The 24,097-nt window shown below is 39.0% G+C and overlaps 1 protein-coding gene across 8 annotated transcripts in view; it reads left to right on the top strand.

Moving 5' to 3' along the window:
• The window catches only part of KLF12 (Kruppel like factor 12), a 262,604-nt gene that overhangs the window by 224,049 nt on the left and 14,458 nt on the right, over positions 1–24,097 (top strand). For all 8 annotated transcript variants that reach the window (XM_042456792.1, XM_042456797.1, XM_042456796.1 and 5 more), the window contains one exon: positions 13,079–13,236. In XM_042456792.1, the coding sequence (XP_042312726.1) occupies positions 13,079–13,236 (158 nt within the window). The remainder of the gene's footprint in view (positions 1–13,078; positions 13,237–24,097) is intronic.

Here is a 24,097-nt window from a genome sequence, read left to right on the forward strand (position 1 = left end):
TACAGAATCTCTGGTATTGATTTTTCCTTCTGGAAAGAAGCATTGCTACTGTGAGACTCACACCACAAATGTATGTGAGTAGGGTGCTTAATGCTTTGCAGAAAGTTGCATTGGTTCAGACAGGGTAATAGCACACATCTTCTAAGAGAAGAGGAAGCACCTGTTCCTACTCTTCCCCTACCTTCCCGTCTCTCCATGTGCCCTCCTAGAGAGGGCACACATGCCATAGGTTCACTACCATACCTCTATAAGGTGTCATAGTTGGTCAGAGTGCCATAGTGGTTTGAGTGTTGTACTGCACCTGGAGACCAGTGTTTGATAAACCCCTGGACGATCTTGGACAAGTCTCATGCTGTCAGCCTTGGGGGAAGACAATGGCAAACCTCCTCTAAACAAATCTTGCCAAAAACATCATGATAAGATTTGTCATGTGCCTTAGAGTCACCATAAATTGGAAATATCTTGAAGGCACATGACAAAAACAGCTATCTGTCTGTCCTTGGTGGTGTTCTACAGTTTACCTAGAGATAACTGTGTGATTTCCTGGGATCCATAGAGACTCTTGCACAAGTGGAAAGAACTTCTGCATGCACAAAGGCAGGGGGGGACCTGATATTTACAGTTTCCTCCTGCAACCACTCATCCATTAGACACAGTGTAACAATGGAAAGACTGTGCATAATTACTAGTTTCCAAGTCAAAAACTGCATTTCCTGAGAGCTGGAAAACTCTTATTCAGAAGAGTAATAGAGCAGCAAGAATTTTGTGTAGTTTTCCCCTGGTACTTGAATGATCCAAAGTGTTGTGGAGGAATTATTTTGTAGAGAAAACCATGTGGATTTGGGTGCAAAAAACGGACCTACTATACAAAAGAAAGCCCCATGTGTTTTTGTCCACAAAATAATAATTCTGCACCCTTTGGGTCATTTGCATATCAGCACACTACTACAGAGAAATATTCTTTTTCTCCTGTGATGGAGAGAAATCCATAGTGATTATTTGTCCCTGCATGTAAGGACAAAATAGGCAAAGATTAATTCCCCTTCCAGTGTGCTCTGAACAGTTCCACTGAACCTCAGGGTAGCTTTTCAAAAGCAGAAAGAACTGCAGTAAGAACAAGGACAGGAAAGTCCCATTCAGTGAGGACTCCACATGCAGTTCTTTGGATTCAAGTGGAGAGCTTTGGATATCAGTGACAAATATCCAGAATAAATGCTAAAAATTAAGATAGGTGAGATGATACAGAAGAAAGAAGAAATGTGTTTTTCCTATCTCTGAGGAGACATGTTACCTCTTATAAAGAGCAGAAAATCTATAGGCCCTGCAGTAAAGATTTGGGAAAGTTTGATTTAAAAATCATTTCATTGCAGAATACCTAGTATTCTCTTCCCTGTGGCAGAATATTATATTACATACTCCCCTAGTTTATATGCTTAATCATATCTTAAACTGTGCTGTGGAGGAATTTTTCAAAGTGTAAAACCTACACTAAAGATTCTCTGGCATTACATTATATCACTTTAGAGATAGACTTTTTAAAGAGGGGGAGAAATAGATTCTAATTATTATGTAGAGTTCTGGATTTCAATGCTTATGTTCCAGTTTTGTTTAAACTCTTTAGATTACTAGTGTCTATGGTTCTTGTGGGACTGAAGACAGGTCTTGGTTGTGTAGAAGCAGACATTAATTCTGGACAGTGTTTCTAATGAAATGGACTGCAGTAAGTCCAATTGTGGATCAGAGGCCAACATCTTTGCACATAATGAAGTTCTGTCTTCCCATTTTGGGGAAGTGTGATGGGATTATTTGGGCCAAAGAAGTGAAGGGAAAAGTGTTTATCCTTTTCTGTCTTCAGTATTTTTCTCTACAGCGGAGGGTGGGGGGATGTTTTAGTCCTGGACGGGCCTCTGGGATTAGGCCACAACTCTGGTTGCTGTCAGTAATGACAATCTGCCTCTAGCATCTTCTCCTTCCCTAAATATTTTCTGTTCTTCTTCCCCATCACCTTTCTCCAGATGCATCCACACTCTAGAAATGATGCAGCTTGACACCACTTTAACTCCCATAGCTCCATCCTACAGAATCCTAGAATTTGCAGTTTTGAGAGGCACCAACATTCTTTGGCAGAGAAGGCTAAAGACCCTGTAAAGCTACAGATGCTAGAATTCATAGAATGGAGCTACAGCACTTAAAGTGATGTCAACCTGTGTTATTTCTACAGTGTAGATGCATCCTTCATGTAGCAATAATGCACCCTCTTGTATGACTCACCACCACTGACTGAAAAGAAGAGAGGCATTTTCCTGTGTGTGCTTGCTTGTCTCAATAAGAAGCCAAGGGGCACTTGAGAGAGGTCTAGCCATCCCAGAGGGTAGAGATCCTAAGGTGGGTTGGGGCTTAGAGGGGAGGAGGAGTATCTCAGGATCCTCTGTGGCTAGTTTGGAGCCACTCATGGGGTTCGGTCTGTGGGCTGGGAGTTTTAGAGATTCTCCCAACCTCAGTTCTCACCACTCTCTTTCCTATGGATTGCGGGCATACATTTAGTCTCACAAGTATCCATCCAGAAACCCTCAAGAGGAGAAACAAGTCGAGAAGTGGAATTGCAGCTGGAGAAAAAAGCAGTGTACTAATGCAACACAGTTCCATAATGTTCAAATCTGAAGCCTATGGAGCCCATGATCATTAATTCACAACATTAAACAGTTACAGGTACATCTCATTTAAGGAAATAGAGGTGTTCCTGGGCATTACTTTTTTAACCTAAAATTTGGTACAAGAACCATAAACAACATGGAATGAATAGGGATAGGTTCCTACATCACAAAAAAAAGAAAAAAAGAAGAAGAACAATTCAGCGTGTTTCGGCAAACTTTGCATCCAAAATTAACAATATGCACATGTGAAATGAAATAACCAGAGCAGGAAAACCTTGCATAAGTAAAGAAAACATTTTTGAATCCTTGAAAGACCACTTGAAAGCTTCTTCCAAAATGCATCCAGCAATTATTATTTTTTTCATTAGCCTCCATTTCTTCTTATGGTATCCATTTTTGTGGCCAAACATATAGATCTATGCTTCTTTAACATGATGGGTATAGCTGGTGAGGCAGGCTTATGTACTTTTCTCCTTTTCCCTGTTTTGATTTCTCGTTTTCTCTGTCTGGAGACAACCACTGTTTACCCTGACTGCTATAGGCAGCACACACAACTACAGTTGGATCAGTTAAAGCAGAATCCTATTATTACCCAGCTCAAGCTTTTATTGCATTGTTTACTGGAGACACACTTCTGCAGCCTGACACTAAAAGTCTGTGTTTCTCCAGTCCTCCTTTACCATCCTCCCAATGTCAATGTTACTGTTAGCTGGACAGAGAACAAGGAAGAAAAGGAGATCTGGGAAGGCATAAAAAGACATTGTAAAAAGAAGCTTCTTTGTTAACTGATGCATGTCAACTGAAGCATGCCTGTATTATTATGGAAAGATTGAGTGAGGATTTCTAAGTCATGGCAGATTCATAATGGCAAATAGGGAACAGGGGAAAGATTTGGCCTGATCAAGGGAGGCTGTACAGTCAAGAACCTCAATGCAGAAGTAAACAGTGTCTTAGAGTGTTGCTGGGCTTGGTCTACAGAACTTGTTTGGAGTGATTTGAGATGTAGCCACACTGCAGAAATAAAGCAGTTTGACACCACTTTAACTGCCATTACTTGATCCTATGCAATCCTGGGATTTGTAGTTTGGTGAGACCAGGCTCAATTCCTCACCAAACTACAAATCACAGGATTCCACAGGATTCCACAGGATAGATTAATGGCAGTTAAAGTGGTATCAAGCTTCTTTATTTCTGCAGTGTGACTATAGCCTTTGTCACTCAGTGGGTAATGTTTATCTCACCCTTAGCACACAGGTGCAAATGTTACTATATATTTTAAGGTTTAAGTTTATGTCCCAAAGGAGCAGAATATGATGTGTGTAAGAGAGAGAGGGAGGGAGAGGGACAGAGGCTTAGTAAGAAATTAGGGAGTGGAGAACTGGCTTAGAATGCCCTACAAAGATATAATTACCTCACTTTTCCCTCAAGGTTTTTTGTACCTGTTCCAAATGAAATTGAACGGAGCTTTCCTAAGGGATGTGAGAACACAGGTGAATTTGTGCCAGCCATGAATCAAAGCATCCAAGGTCCTTTTAAGGAGGCTTTACATGGAAATCAAGATTTGTTCTCTCCTCTAGCCGGAAAAAAAACCCCAGTAATGGTTTATTCGGTCTCGTTTATATTTCTCTGCTCATGTCATAAAAGAACCTGAATTATTTATGTCCTGTTTAAGAGCAGGACAGTTAACTTGTAATTCTTACGCTGTTTAGTAAAGCAAGTAACTGCTGCAAATTAAGCATGGTTAATGGTCATCATGAGACCGACAAGACTCTGTCATGTTGAATTTCACTGACCACTCACCTCCTTCATCTTTAATGACAGTAAAACAGAAGCACTGCATTTACATTAATATTTGGGTTACCAATATGATCTACACCAGGTCTGAGCAATAGTCGGTCTCACCCAGTAGCTTTACTCTGGGTCTCAGAGCCTTTCTCTGGCTTGCAACCTGATCACCTTTTATATGAAAATCCTGGGGGGTCAAACCACTACAACGGTTATAAGGAAACACTGGCCCTCTAGATGTGTTTTTCTGGATTACAGCTCTCATCGGCCCCATCCAGCATGGATAGTGATAAAGGTTTGTCGTAACTGTAATATAAAAGATCTAGTTCCTCACCCAAAGTTGTCTTCTTCTAGAAACAGATGTGTGTGCCATCCATTCATCCAAGTTGAGTGAGTGAATAGCACAGTAACAGAATGAACTAAGGAAATACTAGGTTTTTTAGAAGAGGGTGGAGGAGAATTGGTTAAGGACCAGAGTTTGGAAACATTGCTTTTGGGTGCTACAACTCCTAGAATTTTCCAGGAAACTTTGTACTTCTGTGGATCCATGATCTTGGAGGCAAACTAGGGAGGTGATAATAAATTGCATCACCTTAGTTTGGAGAATTTATAACGCTGGATATATATTATTACCATGCCTGAACAGCCAGCTTTTATTTCAATCCTATGCCTTTTGGGCACATATATCTGTGGGATTTTGTATCAGACAGTGTGCCAGTATATCAAAATCAGTGCTTGCAATGCTATGTGAAAATAGTACCCAGGCTTTTATTATAATTATAGTGATAAGTTTCTGTCTATGCTAGCCTCCCTCCACACACTTTTGAGTACAAGTAGTACAAGTAAGCACATTTGCTTTCCACTGTGGAAACATAGGTTATTGAAGGATGAGTTGTCAGCATGCCCATACATGGCTATTTGATCTCAGTGAGGAATCACAGTAGCAAAGTGCTTGCCCCAAATTTAATACTAAAAGTAGGGCTCCCTTCTCCCTCATTCCTATTCCTGTTCTGTTAAAAGAGATCTTTACATTATTTGCACCCAAACTCAGACATGACCCTAGCTTGCAAGGAGGGCATGAGCTGTGGAAGCAGCCTTAGGCTGTTGGAAGAAGTGGCGGGGGCATAATATTTTTGGCCACGTTTCTGGTTCAGATATAATACAGAGAAGCTATTTGAAGACTTGAGGAAGGGGATAGAAAGGAACTTCTTGCCAGGGCTGGGGCTTTGGCCTGGATTTGCCCCATCAGGGTTTCCTGACATTCAAGAAGCCTCTTTTTTAAAAAAACTTCATCCAAAGTCTTCAACTATTCTTTCCAGCCCTAGTGTATTCATGGAATGATATTACCATAGTGAAAGTGAGGAGGTCCCTTGACATCAATGATCTGAAGGCTGCTGACAGCTGTGAATTAAGGGGCAACATGGTGCCTTGAAGGCTCAGTGGCATCCTATCTGAAGGCACTGACACTTCAGAGCAGTGAGATTTTCTGCACCCACAAAGTACTTGAGATCCAACAACAATTATGAGTAGAGTCACCAATAAATGGGCTTGCATGCACAATATGTTTGAATGAAGCAGCTTTGAATGGGGTACTTTCAGTGATCAATTTTACCATTGGTGACTGGCTGTTTGAATTAAAAGTTGGTGGCCCTTCTGGTCATATATGCCAGGACATAAATTTGGCATTAAAAATGGGATGGTACTGCAAAGCTAAGACATTGTTTCCTCTGGCATGAAATATTGACCTGGGCAGGAACTTTGATACACCATGGGAAGTCTGTCTTGTTACATTGTGGTATCAATTCTAGTTGAATCATGTTTCCATACTTGATGAAATGTGGTGGGTGACCATTTTTTCACCATCTTAGAACTGGCAGAAGGTGTGCTAACTAAAAACCTAGTGTACATTGGCACCATTGGACAGAATAAGCCATACCCGTGCCTCTTTGACCTCTGTGGTAGGGTGCTAGATGAGAAATTAACAGAGAATGCAACATAGATGGGAGGTTTGCTTGTAAGGACCACTGTCACTTCTAAGTGAGAAGCTCTGGTTATCTGTAGAGTAGCACCAAAAATGGCCCTTCACTGATGGACATTTTTCCTCAGCAGGGATTGTTTTGTTATTGGAATGAAAAAAAAACTAACCCATGGTAACACTTAATGCCAAGTTTTCCCACAAATAAATAAAAATATCTATTTTCCTCCAGAGCTTATATCCACTTCCTAATTTGAGGGTACGCAAGAAGGCAGTTGATTGATTTGTTGTTTGGTTTACAGTTGGAAAAAATAACTGGTAGTATTTCAAAAACACAGAAATAATGTTGGTTATTTTATTTATTCATTTATTCATTTATTTGCAGAAAGGGAGCTAAGCAACTTGCAGTGCAGGGAACATCCCACTCGATGTAAACATGTGTTTTCTGGCTGAGTTTTGTGGAATGCCTTTCTTTCTGTACCCATAGACACTCCTGTGGACATGGGCTTTGTTTATGCCCTAAAATATACTAGAATCCTTATATATTTCTTACTCAATTGAAGCTTTAAAAGATAAATACTGTATTTTCTGGCATATAAGACTACTTTTTAACCCAGGAAAATTTTCTCAAAAGTCAGGGGTCGTCTTATACGCCGAGTTTCGTCTTATAGGGTGGGTGCTGAAACTACCGAGCCAAATTGGAGCATCTGCGGGCTTTGTATACAATCCAATCCAAGCAGGCTTTGTATAAAACAAGTTTTCCTGTTAAGTACCTGCAGGTCATAAGCATTTGAATTAAAATTACCATATTGAAATCAAATCTGATGTTTTTTTTAATTTTTATTTTGTGTGTGTTGGAAGAGGGGTAGTCTTATACGGCGAGTATATCCCAAACTCTATATTTTAACTGGAAAAGTTGGGGGTCATCTTATACGCCGGAAAATACAGTATATGAATACAGAATAAGAAACAAACATAAGTAACTCGTCCCTGATCAAACAGAAACAACGTAGAAAAGATATTGTAAACCTCTAATCCTGATATTCATGTACCCTTGAAAAGGCTATAAACCTTGTTTTAATATCACTTTGTCTTATTTCTGTACAAGTCAGCCATTAGAGAATAATTCAGAGTAGGAGTATAAATTAAAAAGCAAGATTTCTTCAAGCCTCTACATCATTTTAAAAACAGTCTTTCCCATTATTCATACATTTTGCACCAGTCTTATAAAACAAATTGTAATAAATCAAGGAGCCATAAAAAGAGGCTGGATAGTTATTTGATGGGAACTGTTCTGGCTGGAGTTCCTGCCAATTCTATGATTCTATGAGAGCTGGATACTGTTGCTAAAGGAATGTAAGGTTGCTCTCACTAGCTGTTTGTAATTACTATTATATCTGGATGCAGTCTGATCTCTTTTGAAGAGCTCTGGTTCCATCTACTGGTTGAATATAAATCTTCAATGTAGCTAAAGGCCAGCAAGTGATAATTTGGGATGACAGTTATACTTACTTTTTATATGCCATGCCTTGATCTCATGGAGAATTTCATCAAAATTCAGCAAAAAGGAAAGATAGCCATGTTGATCTATGGGGGGGGATCCAAAATCTATATAATTATAATATTTTATTAGACCAATCAGAAATGCAGCTAAATACTTAAAGCTTTCAAATTTTTTTTTAAAAAAAACCAATTCAATTAAACAAAATCTAAACACAAGCAGTTGAATAAAGAAGCTTAAAACTCTGTTTGTGCCCAGGCTATCTAATATGTTATTGGATGGCAGGGGGGCTACAGTTAGTGGCAACTGGTGGCTGCTATATTGGTGGGGTCAGGGAATCAGCTTGGGGGTTTGTACAAATTTTAATGGAACTATCCTAGATGCTGAACCCTCTCCCTTCAAATAGGTTCCACTCCTTCCTTTAAAGGAGCCACCAGCTGCGATAGGCTGCAATGTGGCATGGGAAAGAACAATAAGCCATGTTGAGTAGACTTACAGTCAGAATAGGGAGATCACATGAAGCTTTGATCCCACATCAGTTGGGCAGTGACATTATCCATGAAGGATATACTGGGATGCCCTGATATAAACCCATGCTGCAACTAGCAGGCACTGGGAAATCTATGTGACCTTCTCATGGTCCAGAAAGTACAGCCCCATCTTTGAGCCCTGCAAGGCTGGACAAAGGAAAGAGTATGGTGACAGAAAAGGGTATTAATTGAGCTATCCTGTAATTGCAAAGGAGAAGCTTGTCTGCTTTTACAACATTCAACTAATGCTTCACTACTTCCCTGAAATCCTTTCAAATGCACCCTTTCATGAATAAGATTTAATAACTGCTCTGAAATAAAACTGCTGCTGATTATGCAGTGTTTCTTTACAGGCTGGGAAAAAATCAGTTTTTTAAAAAATAGTTTTTTGGTTTAAACTTTTTTCCCCAGTAATGTTTTAATGAAAAAAATTGAATCCTGCTTATTATATTAATACTGTGAATTATTGTTTTGTGTATTAGAAAGCATGATCAATCATGTTTTGACATTAACAACCAAAAGTAATTAGGCTTTGATATTATTTACATCTTTCAATAAAATTTTGGGAATTATATTGGCAGGTTGGTAACCTGTATATAGAAGTATATACCACACCACTATAGGACTAGATCAACAAATTCAGTAGTAAAATGCAGTTCAGATGTTATGGCCATTTGCTTACATAGTTGTTTTTTTAAAGTGCTCTTTTAATGCAAGTTGTTTTGGTTGAAGTTATGTTAATTGAAGGATTTGTTTCTGAAGTACATTCCTTGCACTTTAAAATAATTGACACCGGATACTGGTCTAACAATGAACAACAGCCACTAGACTGTTAAAGCTAAAATATTTAATTCAAACAATCATTGTTGTTTCAGTAAGAGGCTTGGAAAACAGTAATAATAGCCTTTTAAAAAATTTATTAACAAACGTGTGGGTTTTTTAATAATTTGGTTTAAACTAAAGTTTAAAGCAGCCAACCCTGTTTCTTTACCAAGAACATATGTGAAGCTGTTAGGAAGCTAAGGGACTGCAGCTGCTTCACCGACTCAGTGTAGTCATAGTGCCGGCTCCGCTGTAAGGCAAAGTCGAGTGGCTATCATATGTATGGCAGAAGGTGTCACACCCAATTCTCTACATCTCCAAAAGAACCCAGATATCAGTAACCAAATACCAGGCCATGCTCCAAATACAATCAGCTTTGCATTCTCCCTATTTGTCTCATGAGAATTAGGGTTATTAACCATCTGATGGGCAGAAGTAGATTGCTTCCCCAGCCTCAAAACAGAATACTAACATGGGGACACACACCACACACAGAGTTGGCTCTTGCTCCTTTTATTGCAGCCCAACCTGTAGACATTTTTCTAGCATGGAGTTCAAGTGGTGGGGAAGGATTCGTATGCTTAATTGTGGTATGTGTTAAAAGACACTGGGACAGTAAAAAAAAAATGTGGGCAGCTCAAGTACAGAAAGCCTTCACTCTGTTGAGGAACAGATTTTGGAAAAGGCCTCGGAGTTGGTGGGTTTTCTACAGCACCAACTATCTAGGTACAATCCACTTTTTCTGTCTTCCCTGTCAGACAGGATCAGGCTGATCCTATGTATGTTTTCTTGAATGGAAGCTCACTGAACACAGTGGATATTTCTTCTAAAATAAACAAATATATTAGGATTGCATATAGAACACTAAATTTTCATTGAATCTTGTTCCTCTTTTTAGAAATACTTACACTGGTTGCACTGACCATGACCAAAATGGTAAAGAGTGTATCTTTGTGGAAGAAACTGAGTATGTGATGCAGAACTATATCTGTAGATAGTAGTGTTCTGAAAGATAAAGCCTTTTTTGGTTGGAGGTAATAACCACCATAAAGGAAATTACAAGAAATCATTTTCTATTCCATCTTCCATATGGGCTATTAGGCTATCTAAAGTGGAAGTTAAAAGCCAAGGACATGGAAGTTATCTCCAATGTGTTCACTTTTGTACAGATATAAATCATCACTCATCAATGGAAAACACAGACAGGCACACAAGGTTAGTAATTGGTTAAACCATGCAAAGTGTGAATGAATGGATCGAGTTGACACCTCAGATAAGAATAAGAGTGGAATTACTGGGAGATGCCCTGTCTGTTTCTCCTTCATCTCTCCTCTGCAATTTCTAGTCAACTAAAGGATTTGATGTGGTGATGTTAAGAGTTCTTTGTCTCTAAAAATAACAACCAGGGGAACTGAGGAGCAGAAGAAAACACTCTGACCAGTGTTCTGACTTCATATATTTTCATTTATGAGGAATATTTTGTGGGTTGGATGAGGTGACAGGGCAGCATTTGGGGATATTTGAACCGTAGTGCACTTACTCACCGATTTGTTCACTTTTTGCATACCCTGCTTTCGCCCCAAGAACTGGGATCTAGGTGGCTGAGTAGCCCTTTTCATTCATTCTGTGCTTGCTCAGACTTATCAGGGCCAGCTAATAAAATGAGACAGATGCTTCATCTGAGGTGCAGAAATAATCCAGTTTGACATCACTTTATCTGTCATTGTTCAATGCTATGAAATTCTGGGAATTGTAGTTTGTTGTGGCACCAGAGCTCTCAGACAGAGAAGGCTAAATGCCTCACAAAACTACAGTTCCCATAATTCCATAGCACTGAGACATGTAAATGAAAGTAGTGTCAAACTGGATTATTTGTGCAGTGCGGATGCAGCGCCAGAGTGAGGCAGCCTCCTTAGGCAACATATATAATGTGTGGAAAAGCAACAAATGGCTAGCAGCTTAGTTATTGTTTCAATTGTGTTGTCATTTATAGGGAAAGGTGCTTGTGGGATTTCCATTTCCTCAGATCACATTGGTCAGTTTGATGGATTCATTTTTTCCTTGTCTCAGTTAACACATTTCTAATCCTAAGGAAAGGGAGATGAGTAAGGATTATTTTAATTTCTTTTGAACAAAATAGCTTTTGCTTGAATCTAATATGAAGAAGAACATGTGAGTTGGCATAGAATGAAATTACATGTATTTCCTTTTGACCATCTCCGTTTTTCATTTCTCTTTATATTTCCTATGTTGCTTCCTCATATGAGGCATGTCATCTCTGTAGACTGATAAAACAAAAAGCATGTTCACTTTCACTATACAATGATGTATATAATATCTAAGTTTCCAAGCTTCACCATTTGATTGTGTCTTTTTTAATGAGAGCTTTTGGACTTTTGTTATTGAAGGTCAGATAACTGAAAGAGCTTTTAGTAGGAGCTCCGGTACTTTTTTACTTAATTTATTATATCTTTAAATCTGTTTAAACAGTTTTAATTAATTGTCTGGCTATAATAAGATCATTAGTGTAATTGTTTTGTGTAGTTGCACTGCAATGTTATACAGTTGGCCCTCCACATTTGTAGATTTGACCTTTGTAGATTTGATTATTTGCGCTTTTGATTATTATATTCTCTCTAAGAATCTCTAATGGCCTGAATAGACAGGCCAAAATAAAACTGCTTCAGGTCGCTTTGAAAGTATGCTGTTTATATGATGCATGCGTCCTAAGAGGCTGGAAACCACACCAAAGCCACACTCCAGTCTTAAGGACTAGAAAGCACCTTTGGTGCAGCTTCTGGCCTCTTAAGATGCGTGTGTCATTTAAACAGCTTACCTCCAAAGTGACCCGAAGCAGCTTTATTTTGGCCTGTCTGTTCGGGCCCTAAGTCCTCCAGCACAATACTGCCAGAAGTTGACCAAACAGATGTGCTGGAGAACCTAGAAGTTCCTAGAGAAAACACTTCTCTAGACATTTGTAGGTCCTCCAGCTTGACTCTATGATGAACCTCTGACAGATGTTGATCCCCCCCCCTCCGAAGATGCAGGCAAAACATCAGGAATAAATTCTTCCAGAACACAGCCGCATATCCCAAAAAACCCAGGTGTTATCTTAGGTAAAAAGAATAGTGATTTTTTATTTGCATTTTTCCACATTTACGGGGGTCTGTCACCCGCCCAGCGAATCTGGAGGGATCATTGTAATTTTTTTAATCTATATTTTGTTTTAATTCATATTGTAAGCTACTTAATTTAATTCATGTTGTAAGCGCCAGTACATGAGTTGTACTGGAGGAAAAGCGGGAAGATAGATAGGCAGGCAAGCAGACAGATTTTAAAATCTAGCATTATTTACTTTAGGGGAAAGTGCATGCATTGGTTTAAAAGTATCTTGATCCATTTCCACAGCAGGCTTTTATAACTTAAGGTCTACTAAACTGACCACACTCTCCTCCCATACATGGTGACTGCTTGCATCATGCCCATCGTTACTTCAGGAAAGCAATTAGTTTTCAATCAGATATTATTGGTGTGGATAACACTCTGCCTCAGAGTGCTGTACAGGGGGCCTAACTCTTTGAACCTGAGGATTACGGACACATTGACCTAAAGGGTTTGGGTCTTGTTTGTTTGTTTGTTTTCCAAATCAGTCTTTAAGATCAAGGCTTAGTGACAGGTTCCATGTGTTTCTCTGTGATCTTAATTCAAGATCTGAAAAACAAAAACCTCTGTCTCTTGCCATGAAATACCTGTTTCTTTTGTCCCAAAGCACATAGATGGTCTAACTTCCTGCTTTTCTTCTGATTCACAGTTCAATTTCACCATTTAGTATTGAGAGCACAAGACGTCAGAGAAGGTCCGAATCGCCTGACTCTAGGAAGCGCCGGATTCACAGATGTGATTTTGAAGGATGCAACAAGGTATATACAAAAAGCTCCCATCTGAAGGCTCACCGGAGGACGCACACAGGTGAGGGCTTTGCTTTACATTGTGTATGCACAGCAACACTAGTCTCCTGCAGGATGTATATGATCTGACATTATGAAAATACACAGTTAATATTAATGAACACTAATGATGGTTGTAATAAGCAGTAATTATATCAGCCTGTAGCCTTTGAGGCAAGGTACAGCGTCAGGCTTTTACAAAGAAAAATGTTTCCAGCGTGATTTCATGTGATCGTAGAAGCATAGTTTTTTCTCTCATCTGGACACACCTTTGTTGTTACCATTAAGTTAGAGGTGCTGGCCGACTTCTAGGTCTTTTGCCTAATTTTGGCATTCTGAGCCCTAGCACCTGGTGCTGATGTCATTGCCTCACATCAGGGCACAGGGCCATAAAAGAGTCTGGATTAATTTAATCATACTATGTTTAGCTGACATTTCAACATAAGTAATGTCTATTTATCGCTAGATAAATTCCAGTTGTGGTCCACTTATACCTCAATGATAGGATGGTGTGATTACCAAGCAGACATTCACCTCTCTTTGCCCCAGCTGTAATGTGGACGCCTGAAAGTAAACTAGACAGCATGGTGTAGTGGTTTGAGTGTTGAACTATGAGTCTGGAGACCTGGGTTCAAATCCCCACTTAATCATGGAAACTGACTGGGTGAACTTGAGCAAGTCACACTCTCTCAGCCTCAGAGGAAGGCAAAGAAAAACCTCCTTTGAACAAATATTGCCAATAAAATCCAATGATAGCTTTGCCTTAGGGTTACCGTAAGTCAGAAACAACTTCAAGGCACTCAACAACAAACACCCTGAGAGGTAAATGGTTGCATTTGATCCAGAAAAATGATAGAAGCAGAAGAGAAAGAAGCCAAAGACTGACTCATGGATTTTATAATGTAATTCCCCTCTGCATTATGTGCAAATCATTACATTAATTTGTTCTCATGTGCAAGAATGATTTAATTTCAAAGGTTTTTATTCTTGCATTTCAGGATTTATTTACTGTTGGATTTGTGCAAAGAGACCATTCTGGCACAGAAAGTAGCATGTTTTGCACAAAATACTGCATTTTCTCCACAAAATTGTCTTTTTTGTACAAAAGCCAAGTTTTGTGAACAAAACTCTCCCAAGTCCCAAACTATAGAAATAAATAAAAGTTGCAAATGTTGGCCTTTTTTAATGCAATTTTTTGGTCAAGATACCCTTTCTCACTGAGAAAACTCTCTTTCTCTCCCAAAATGTAAATGTCTTTACATTTCTTTAGACTGCTCATATGCTTCATGGAGAAGCAGGGGCATGATTGTATCTCACTGCTCTCTTCTACTGCTCCCCAGCCTGCTCCAGACTCAGGGTATGTTGGGGGAAGAGCAGGTTGCACAGTCCTACATTCCTTTCAACATACTGACTTTCTTCTATTGGAGAAATTTCTTCTTCTAATGGAGATAGTAGAGCAGCTGAAACCCTAGTGGGGAAATACAGTAGTTCATAAATGGATGGCCATCTATCAAGAGTGCTTTAATTGTGTGTTCCTGGATGACAGGGAGTTGGACTGAATGGTCCTTGTGGTCTCTTCCAACTCTGTGTTTCTATGGTGTTTATCACACGGAGCATCAAACGTCACTCTTTCTTCACCCAAACGTCATCAAAATGGGGTGCAAGCATCACCAGTGTGATCATGCATAACGTTTCTAAAGTGGAACAGAAGAGTTATCGCCATGGAATCGTCAGTGTAGAAATCCTTTTCTAATTATTAATGGATTAATAATAAGGGCTGCTTCCCTGAAGACTCCTTGGCGATTCCATGGTGCTAACACTTCCGTTCCACTTTAGAAGCACCTGCAGCATGATCACACTGTTGATGCTTCTGCACCATTTGATGACGTTTGGGTAACGGAAACACCGTGTGTGATAAACTCTTATGATTTTATATTTCCATTTGTGTTCTTTCCTCTGAATACTTTTAATCAAAGCTCTTTACTCCTCGTTCTCTAAAGCTTGTGGCTTTTCAGCATGGTTCTACCAAGGACACCTTTGGTCCATATAGTTAATTTCTAAGGAAATGAGGGTATTTTGTATATTTTGTATTGCAGAAGATTCTATGGAGCAGAATTCTGTGGCCTACTATGGTTCATTGTAGCCATAGCTGGCCTAAGAGTGAACTCTTACAACACACCCAGTATTTCCACATAGCTGCACATTCCTGGGGAGGACTGGGAATGAGAAGATGAGCCATATTTCAAGGAAGCTTCTCCATTATCACTCATCTTCTCACTGACAAGTGAGAAGATATGTGCCTCCATGGAACCCCAGGGTTACCTGGCAAAAGCTATGGGGTTATTATTGTCTTTTCTCATATATCTCTCAGAAAAGGTGAGGGCTGAAGGCACTGTGCCAGTAAGAGGTGGTAAGCCCACAGTATTCTTGATGAGCAAATGCTCACAGTATCTCTCCATGGTGGCTTGCCCCACCCCATTTTACAAAACCTGAAAGAGGTCACAATTTCCCCATGGCTGCACCAAGGGAAAGAAACCTGAATCAACTGGTTGGGAACCCTGTGGGTTCTAACGGCTTCATATGACAATGCAGTAACAAAACGTTTTTCATTGTTCTCTGGAGGCCTGGATGTTGCTAACTATAGCAACTTGTACTGCTTTTGGAGGAGCATAATTTTGTGTGAGGAGTGTAATATATACATGGCCACAGGGTTTTGTATTTTGGAGTTGTACTGCAGGCACCACAGACTTCATAATACAGCTTTGTTCTAATTTATTGTATCCTACAAGATGAACTTGCTGGGGAAAAACCCATGAAAAGAAACATTATGGGATCTATATGGTCCCATTGCTGCTGCCATTGTTGTTGTTGTGAGCTTTCAAATCATTTCCAACTTATGGCAACCATAAGGCAAACCTATCACAGAGTGTTCTGAAGCCGAGAGTGTGTGACTCACCCCAGGTCACCCAGTAGGTTTCCATGGCTGAGCAGGGAATCAAACCCTGGTCTTCAGAGTCACAGGCCAATGCTCAAATCACTATACTACACTACACCACTGGCTGTCATCATCCTTTTAATCAACTGCATTTATACATTTTATTTATGGGCAGTAACCTGTTCCACATAAATGCTCTTGGGCATCAAGGTGCTCAAGGTTAAGCCCACGTTTAGCAGCATTTGGGTTATCTCTGTTTTCATACAACAACAACAACAGCAAGACTCAGATGCCTTAAATCAAAATATTAAAATTTTAATAGTTTTCTGCTACAACTCAGGTTGTCCGTCGTTTAAATGTCCAAAACAAAATACATTCACAGTTTTTTCATGGGCCTTTTGGGAATTCTCTCAGAAGTGCAGTACTGATTGTGAACATATTCTGTGACCTGATCTCAACCTGCTTTCATATCTTAGCATTTACTTTCTTGCCTAATGCGAAATGAATCAATTATTGATGTATGACCCAGGGTAATTAGTGTCTGATATTGGCTATGTATAAATGAATTATGACATCCCGACACGCAAAGAAGAACAAGTTTGAATAGGAAGAAAAAGATCACAGAAAATTATTTTGCATAATTTTACCTCTTCATGCAGTTTGTGGTTGCACCATTAGCCATTCCTGCAAAATACGTAATGAAGTGGAATGGCATAGAAATGTTTAAACATTTGCGCATGCCTAGAATCAATGTTTTATTTTACATATTAAGAATGAGGAAAGAGAGACCCTTGTCCAAATCACTGTTGGAGTACCACTTGCCTTCCATCTAACTCAAACCAAGTGAAGTGCAGTTGCAAAGAGGGCTGTGGAGGTGGTATGCCAATCCTTCAACTCCTCTATTTTATTACTGTCCAATCTTGACTCCAGCATAAATAGCAAATGTATATTAATTAGTATATTCCAGAGAATGGAACTGGCAAACCACTTCTGAAAATTCCTTGCATAAGAAAACACCATGAAAGTCATGGGGTCACCATATATCAACAGGCAACTTGAAGTCACACACATACATAAAGTAACCAATTTACTATAGTAAAATGGTAGCTCAGGGGATTTTGATTACCGCAATGTGATATTTACGTGATTAAAATTTCTAAACAAGAAAACATCCCTGATTCCTGGTTTTTGTTTTGTTTTGGAAAAACAGGGAAATATGGAAATTGACTTTTTTGAACTATGGATCCCAAGGTCCAATTTACATGGCTACTGGTTATGTTGGTTGAGGGGTTCTGAGAGCTGCAGTCTGAAAAGTAACTTCTGCTTTTTGTTTTTCTGATTGGAAGATATTGAAAATGCGTGTGTAGGGGGGAGTTTGGTAATTTCAGTGCTTGTCTCCATCTTCCTGGATACCAAGTAGCCAATGTAACTGATATTGCAGAAACATCAACAGATGCTCACAGGTTGCCGTTTAACCTCCCCCTATACATACACACACATACCAGTTACTCCAGTAACCTCTCAACCAAAAAGATGGCAGGAGTTGATCAGGCAGAATGGGTTCTCCGAGTAAAATGTTATTCAGTAGCTTGGGAAGTGACGATGTCATTACCTAAGTCCAACCATTACCAGATAGTTCCTGTGACAATCTTGAAGTTGTAATAGGTTTAATCATCCAGTTTTGCTAATACAGCATTACAGAGCATGCACTTTTTATGGTAGTTCAGAAATGTTCAGAGAAAGTTGAAATTATATACAGCAGTGGAAATGCTTTGGACTGATTACTGCCCATCACCAGTATATTCACTTTCAGAGTAGTTCAGCAATTTTACTGTATGAACATAAAATCCACTAGAGGGCAAACTCTAATAACAAACTGCTTGTGGAAACACAATTTATGACCTTACTAGCAGTTACAAATTCTAAGTCACAAATGCAAGATAATTAAATTATTCTACTCTTCATTTCCCAGCCCAACACACTCCAAAACTGTATGAAACAGTGGCCATGAAACACCATGAGTAATGAAAAATTTGAATAGGTTATGAATTAAAATGTCTCCTTCCAAATGGAGAAACTGTGACAGGCCACATTACCTGTGTTTTGTCAGCATGATTGCTAATAGTCTCCTGATTGCTAATAGTGAGTCTTCTAATGAATAATCTGTGAAAATTGGATTGCCTGTACCTATCTCCCAATTTTCACAGATTATTCATTAGATACTGCAGGGATACTGCGTACACAATTTTGGTCATTCACAAAATTGTATCAATTGATACAGTCCATCTTTTCACTAGTATCACATATATGTCACTTCTGACTTTGACCTTATTTTTTTGGAGACAAAGAGATTGGGACTAAAATTTATCAAAGCCCATAACCAGACTTGAAATGTCATCTGAAGTTAAAATCCCACAAACCATTATTCTTGTTTTAAGCAGTCACTTGTGACATATTTGCGACTTAAATGCATAGAATATTCACCTTCCTTGCCTGGTCACTTGGAGATGATTCCTTTTTGCCCCAGAGGACCAGGCAAATGGCTATTTACAAGCCTGCCTAGAATTCTCAGATACTGTTTTTGGTATGAATTCTAATCCTAAAAACAGTAATCAAATAGGAAGTCGGTGGCTTTCATGGCCGGCATCCATAGTTTTTTGTGGGGTTTTAAGGCTATGTGGCCATGTTGTAGAAGAGTTTCTTCCTGACGTTTCGCCAGCATCTGTGGCTGGCATCTTTAGAGAATGCTTGCCTGGAAAAGAGTGGGTATGCAGTATGATGACCCCACAAAAAAAACTAAATAATCAAATAAATAATTTGATGTTTAAAAAAGAAAAAAGAAAAAGCAATTATAGCATACTATTATTATTTATATCTCACCTTTTCCCCAAAATTGAGACTCAGGATGACTCACAACATTAAAAACAGTATAGTTTAAAAGCTTACAAAATAGTACATTAAAATGGAATTAAGTTATTACAATATTAAAACAAGTTACATATTAAAGAATAAAATACAATTAAAAAGATTAAAATGTTTAAAAAGACTTTAAAATAATAATAATAAAAAATAAAACCAATATAACATCATCCTATGCTTTAAAAACCTTGTTTTAAAAGCTTGTCTAAACAGGTAGATCTTAGTCTGCCGGCGGAAGGCTAACAAGAAAGGGGCGATTCTGTCCTCCCTGGGCAGGGAGTTCCAGAGTCTAGGGGCAGCCACAGAAAAGGCCACCAACCGTGCTTGTGATAGTGGTGGGATGGAGAGAAGGGTCTCTCCTGAGGATCGCAGACCCCGGGCCAGTTCATACACAAAGATACAACCTGATGATTAAGGAGAAAGATCATACCAAAGTTCAGTGTGGAAACTAAAAGTAGTCATGCATAATTGAAATCAGGACACATTCATTTTTCTTACACAACAGTCCTAAAATTGAAATACTTTGCAAGAATGAAGATGCTTAACTCTGCACTTTTATTCTTTCTTAGTGTAGTTTTATTAATTTAGTCCTTCACTGTACACAGCATATTACTGTGTAATGTTTGTGAAATACACACCCTTGTAAGCTTTTACAGTGGGTTCTTGGTATGCACTGGGTTTAGGTTCTAGGACCCCTACACAGATACCAAATCTGTGGATGCTCGAGTGTCATTAAATGCAATGGCACAGCAAAATGGTGCCCCTTATATAAAATGGCAAAATCAAAGGTGGCTTTTTGGAATTTATATTCTTTTAGAATATTTTCAAGCCATGCATGGTTGGGTCCATGGATAAAGAATCCATGGATATGGAGGGATAACTGTATTTCCTTGTGACAAAAATCATAGAGCTAGGTCTTGGCACTTAGGATGTGAGATGCAGTGTATCCATACATGCCTCCATGAAGGATTCAGTGAGACATAATCAAGTGGCATAGTGATGCTGAGGCTGAGGTAAGACTTTGAACAAGAAAGATGACCATAAAACAACTGCAGTAGTAAATAAGCAGAACAAAAGACCAAGCAAAACCTGCCACCTGAAAATAAAACATTTTAGCATATAAAACCAAATTTAGAATCCACAGGAGAGAAAATGGATTAAATACAGTCTTTAGTACAGGACTGTATAGCCTAGAAGTGTTATAATATTGTTTGGGATAGATTGATCATGTTCAGTGAATAGCTTTCTCAATGGAGCTCATTTCCTATGATATGTGGTAGCAATTTGGGCTCATGAACTGTGCTTGCAGGCATACCTAAGCGTGTTAGAAATGCCGCCCTGTACCTGTGAGACTACTAGTCTATCCTGTAGTCTCAGGTGTTTCCTTTTTAATAAATATGAGACACCTGCAGAGGAGAGGGTGGCAGAGAACTGTGTCGTTTTGTTTAGTCTGAGCCTGTTCAAACTCTGCATTCCTCAGAGTCCAATGTTACCCCAGATATTATTTGAATAAGAAATGGCACCTGTCATTAGCCTTTGTTCATTTTTTTCCCCTTTGAATAGTTGGAAGCCCAGGTAAGACTATGATTTAGACATGAAAAATAAGTTCTACTTGTTCTGTGACCTTTACGCGCCATTCAGTGCCTTTTGTTTTCTTAAGAATGGTTTAATACTATTTGTCTGCTCTACCTTATAGAAATTTACTTGCCCAGTAATCCCATCATTTGACAGAATGGAGACAAGTCATTCTCACTAGCTAATCCTTTAAGGGTTGGTCTTCATTCTGTAGACTCTCTGGCTTTCTTTCCAGCAAAAGTTATGCATTCATTGAGGCCACAGGCAGCAGCACTTTGTCCCACAACAACCTTGCCAGGTTGAAAGGTTACATCATCAAGTTCAAGTCTTTACTTCTTTGAGGCAGAAATGCCAACACCCAGAGATTCCACGCAACAATTTGTATAAAACTTTGTAGTACAGTATATCAAACACCTCTTTCTATACATGTATGTCTTTACATCCCACGGCACAACAAGGCAGCTGCTTGAGGTGTTGTAAAGGATGGCAATTTTGTCATTTATTACATCTTTTTCTAAAACTGGAGTATGCACATTGGAGAGATTTTATGCTATGAGTGCCACGGTGCCCTGGGTTATCAGTGGAATATTTAAAAAAAGAAATCCTATTAACTACAAACTTTATTTCTGGTGAATTGGCTGTTTGTTGCCTGTTCAACAAAATGCAACTGGATAGAACACAATACCAGAATCCATGAAATAGACAATACCAATAAGAGCATCAGTGTCTGTTCTCAAGTCACTTACCATAATAAATAGAGAATGGGTGATCAATAATGATCTATGCCATTCTGAATGGTTATGATTTTGCCTAATTCTGAAGAGTAGGTATGGAAAACATCGACCAACAGTATGATTTAGGCTTATGGGCTACGATATGGGGAAAAATCACCCTAATCTAGCCTTATATTCTGTACAGATTATACCCAATTTGAAATGAGTGAGCCACAGTCTACACCAGTATAAGGAAGGGATGGGGCAAATTCAGTTTGAAACTAGTCTCATGTTGTGAAGATAGTATGCATTTGAATCAGGGATTTGACCCTGCCTAATGTAGATAGGTTGTGATGCGGGTGGGGGGGGGGTCAAACCAGTTTAATTGGTCTATGTAGACATGTCCTAGGGCTGCTGCCACACTGCACAATTAATGCAATTTGACACTGCTTTAACTGCAATGGCTCCATCTTATGGAATTCTAGGGTTTGTAGTTCGTTGTGGCACAGGAGTTCTCTGACAGAGAAGGCTAAATATCTCACAAAACTACAAATCCCAGAATTCCATAGCATTGAGCCGTGGCAGTTAAAGCAGTGTCAAACTGCATTAATTCTGCAGTGCAGATGCAGCCTAGGATGTTGGGGAAAGGGGCAATGACTAGCATTTTGCCTATCAACAGCTAGTAAGCCTGTGTATGGCAATTAAGTAAGGCAACCCCCTGTTGTAGAAATAAATTTCTTCAAAAGCAGTGAACCCATTTTTTTCCATTAGATTTTAAATGCAAATTAATTAGTGTTCTGTACCACTGAATATGCATATGTTTTTATAAAGATGTGACAATATAGTATACATGATTTTATATGCAAACTCTCTGAAGAATTATTGCTCTATGCTGTAGGTCTAACATGGTGCCCAGAAAGAAAGATTCCCACATTTATACTCCCACAACAGTGTGCTGGGGGAAAGCCGTCCTTCAATTGTGCATAGTCTCTTAATTGTTATGAAAAGATTTGCTGGACTGACCATTGGCCTTTTAAATAGTAGTATGTGTGTGTTTATGTCTGCGTGTGTGGCACACGGGAATTCTGATGATTTCATTATGTTCAAAGAATAGGATTTCCCTAAAGTCCAGGTTATTGCTTCATTTTTTGCCTTCTAGAACTGCAGCCCACATGCATTCCTAGGACAAGATGAAGAACTAAGCTGTACAGCTGTATGGGAACTGTTCTTAATATATATTTCACAGATTGCAATTCGCTTCGGACATCATTAAACTACACAAATCTAACTTACCTCTTCATGACCCACTGAGCTGATCAGGATAACATTAAAAGCCACTGGACATACTTGTACCTTGTGTAGTCATTTTTCAGGCAGTTTCCTTTAGTAAGATAGTTTTCAGGGCCTGGTCAAGATTTTTTGCTGCTTGGGGCATAACAGAAAATGCCCCTTCTCTTACTGAAGTCAAAGTGCAATAGTGTCTAAAGCTAGCAATGTGATCATGGCAAACAACCAGAAACTCTTTCATGTATAAGTATGAATGGCAAAATAAGTAACATCATTCATCGCTACCCTTTAGTGCCATCAAAATAGGCTACCAGCCACTCTACATGACCAGATAGTAGGACCAGCACTAGTAGTTGTTCAGCAGAAAACTCAAACAACTGCCCCACACTAGTTGAATACCCCAATGGCAGTGAATCATTTTGTCAAGTTATAGCCAGCTGACGCTGTAATTCATGCTGTGTTTCTTATACCATGATTCTATGATGTACTTTTGCCTATAGCCTCTGAACATGCAAACAAACCACATTGCAGCAGTACATGGGTGCAAATCTTACTCTGTGCACAGGGCAGTTGCTCCAGTCCACAGAGGTTCACTTCCCATCTGCATGTACCACTTGTGAAATACACTTAAAGCTTAGGTACCAAAAAATATCCTTTTTTGTGGTTGTATCAATTGCAAGACTACTCAAATGTTCTGTTCAGCAGGGAATAACTTAATAAGGGATAGGTTTATAATGCCCAAAAGCACATTATCACTGAAATCCTTTCTATATTTTCCTGATAATTGAAGATATTTAGAGACAATGAAATAAAAGTCTCCTAATTTAGCTTCTTCTTTTTTTCTTTTTTTGTAATAGCTACTCATTACTTCTAAATAATTTTGTTTTACTATCACATAGGAGGGAAGGTTTGGCCATTTTTCAACTTTTAAAGTTTTTTTTAAAAAAATAATTTAAAAATAATACATTATTTATTACCAGGGCTAAATACCTTAATGGCGCCAGATCCTGAATGATGTAGGAAGTTAAGCAGAATCAGCCCTGGTTAGTACCTATATGGGAGACCACCAGAGAGTACCAGGTGCTGTAGGCTATATTTCAGAGGAAGGCATTGGCAAACCATCTCCAAGTGGGGTAGCCAGAAGTCTACAGATGATTTGAAGGCACTTTCATACATAACTAGTATGTTGTAATAGTACATTTTTAGTAATTTTAAAATTAATGATAAATAAACTTAAATCGCCCTAAGTCAAAAATGACTTGAAGGCACACAACAACAAGCATGCAGGTTTTAAAATAAAATAATATTCCAGGCACCACCTCCTGTTAACAGGACAGTTTCTGTCAATGGAATGAGGAAGGGCCAGCAGTATAGCTGGTGGGAGAGAGTTGCCCCCACCACAATAAGAATTCTGTTCCCCAAATGAAATGTTCATTTACTCCCCAAATTTCTAG

The sequence above is a fragment of the Sceloporus undulatus genome, chromosome 3, assembly GCF_019175285.1.
Source record: "Sceloporus undulatus isolate JIND9_A2432 ecotype Alabama chromosome 3, SceUnd_v1.1, whole genome shotgun sequence".
In the NCBI taxonomy this organism is placed as follows: domain Eukaryota; kingdom Metazoa; phylum Chordata; class Lepidosauria; order Squamata; family Phrynosomatidae; genus Sceloporus; species Sceloporus undulatus.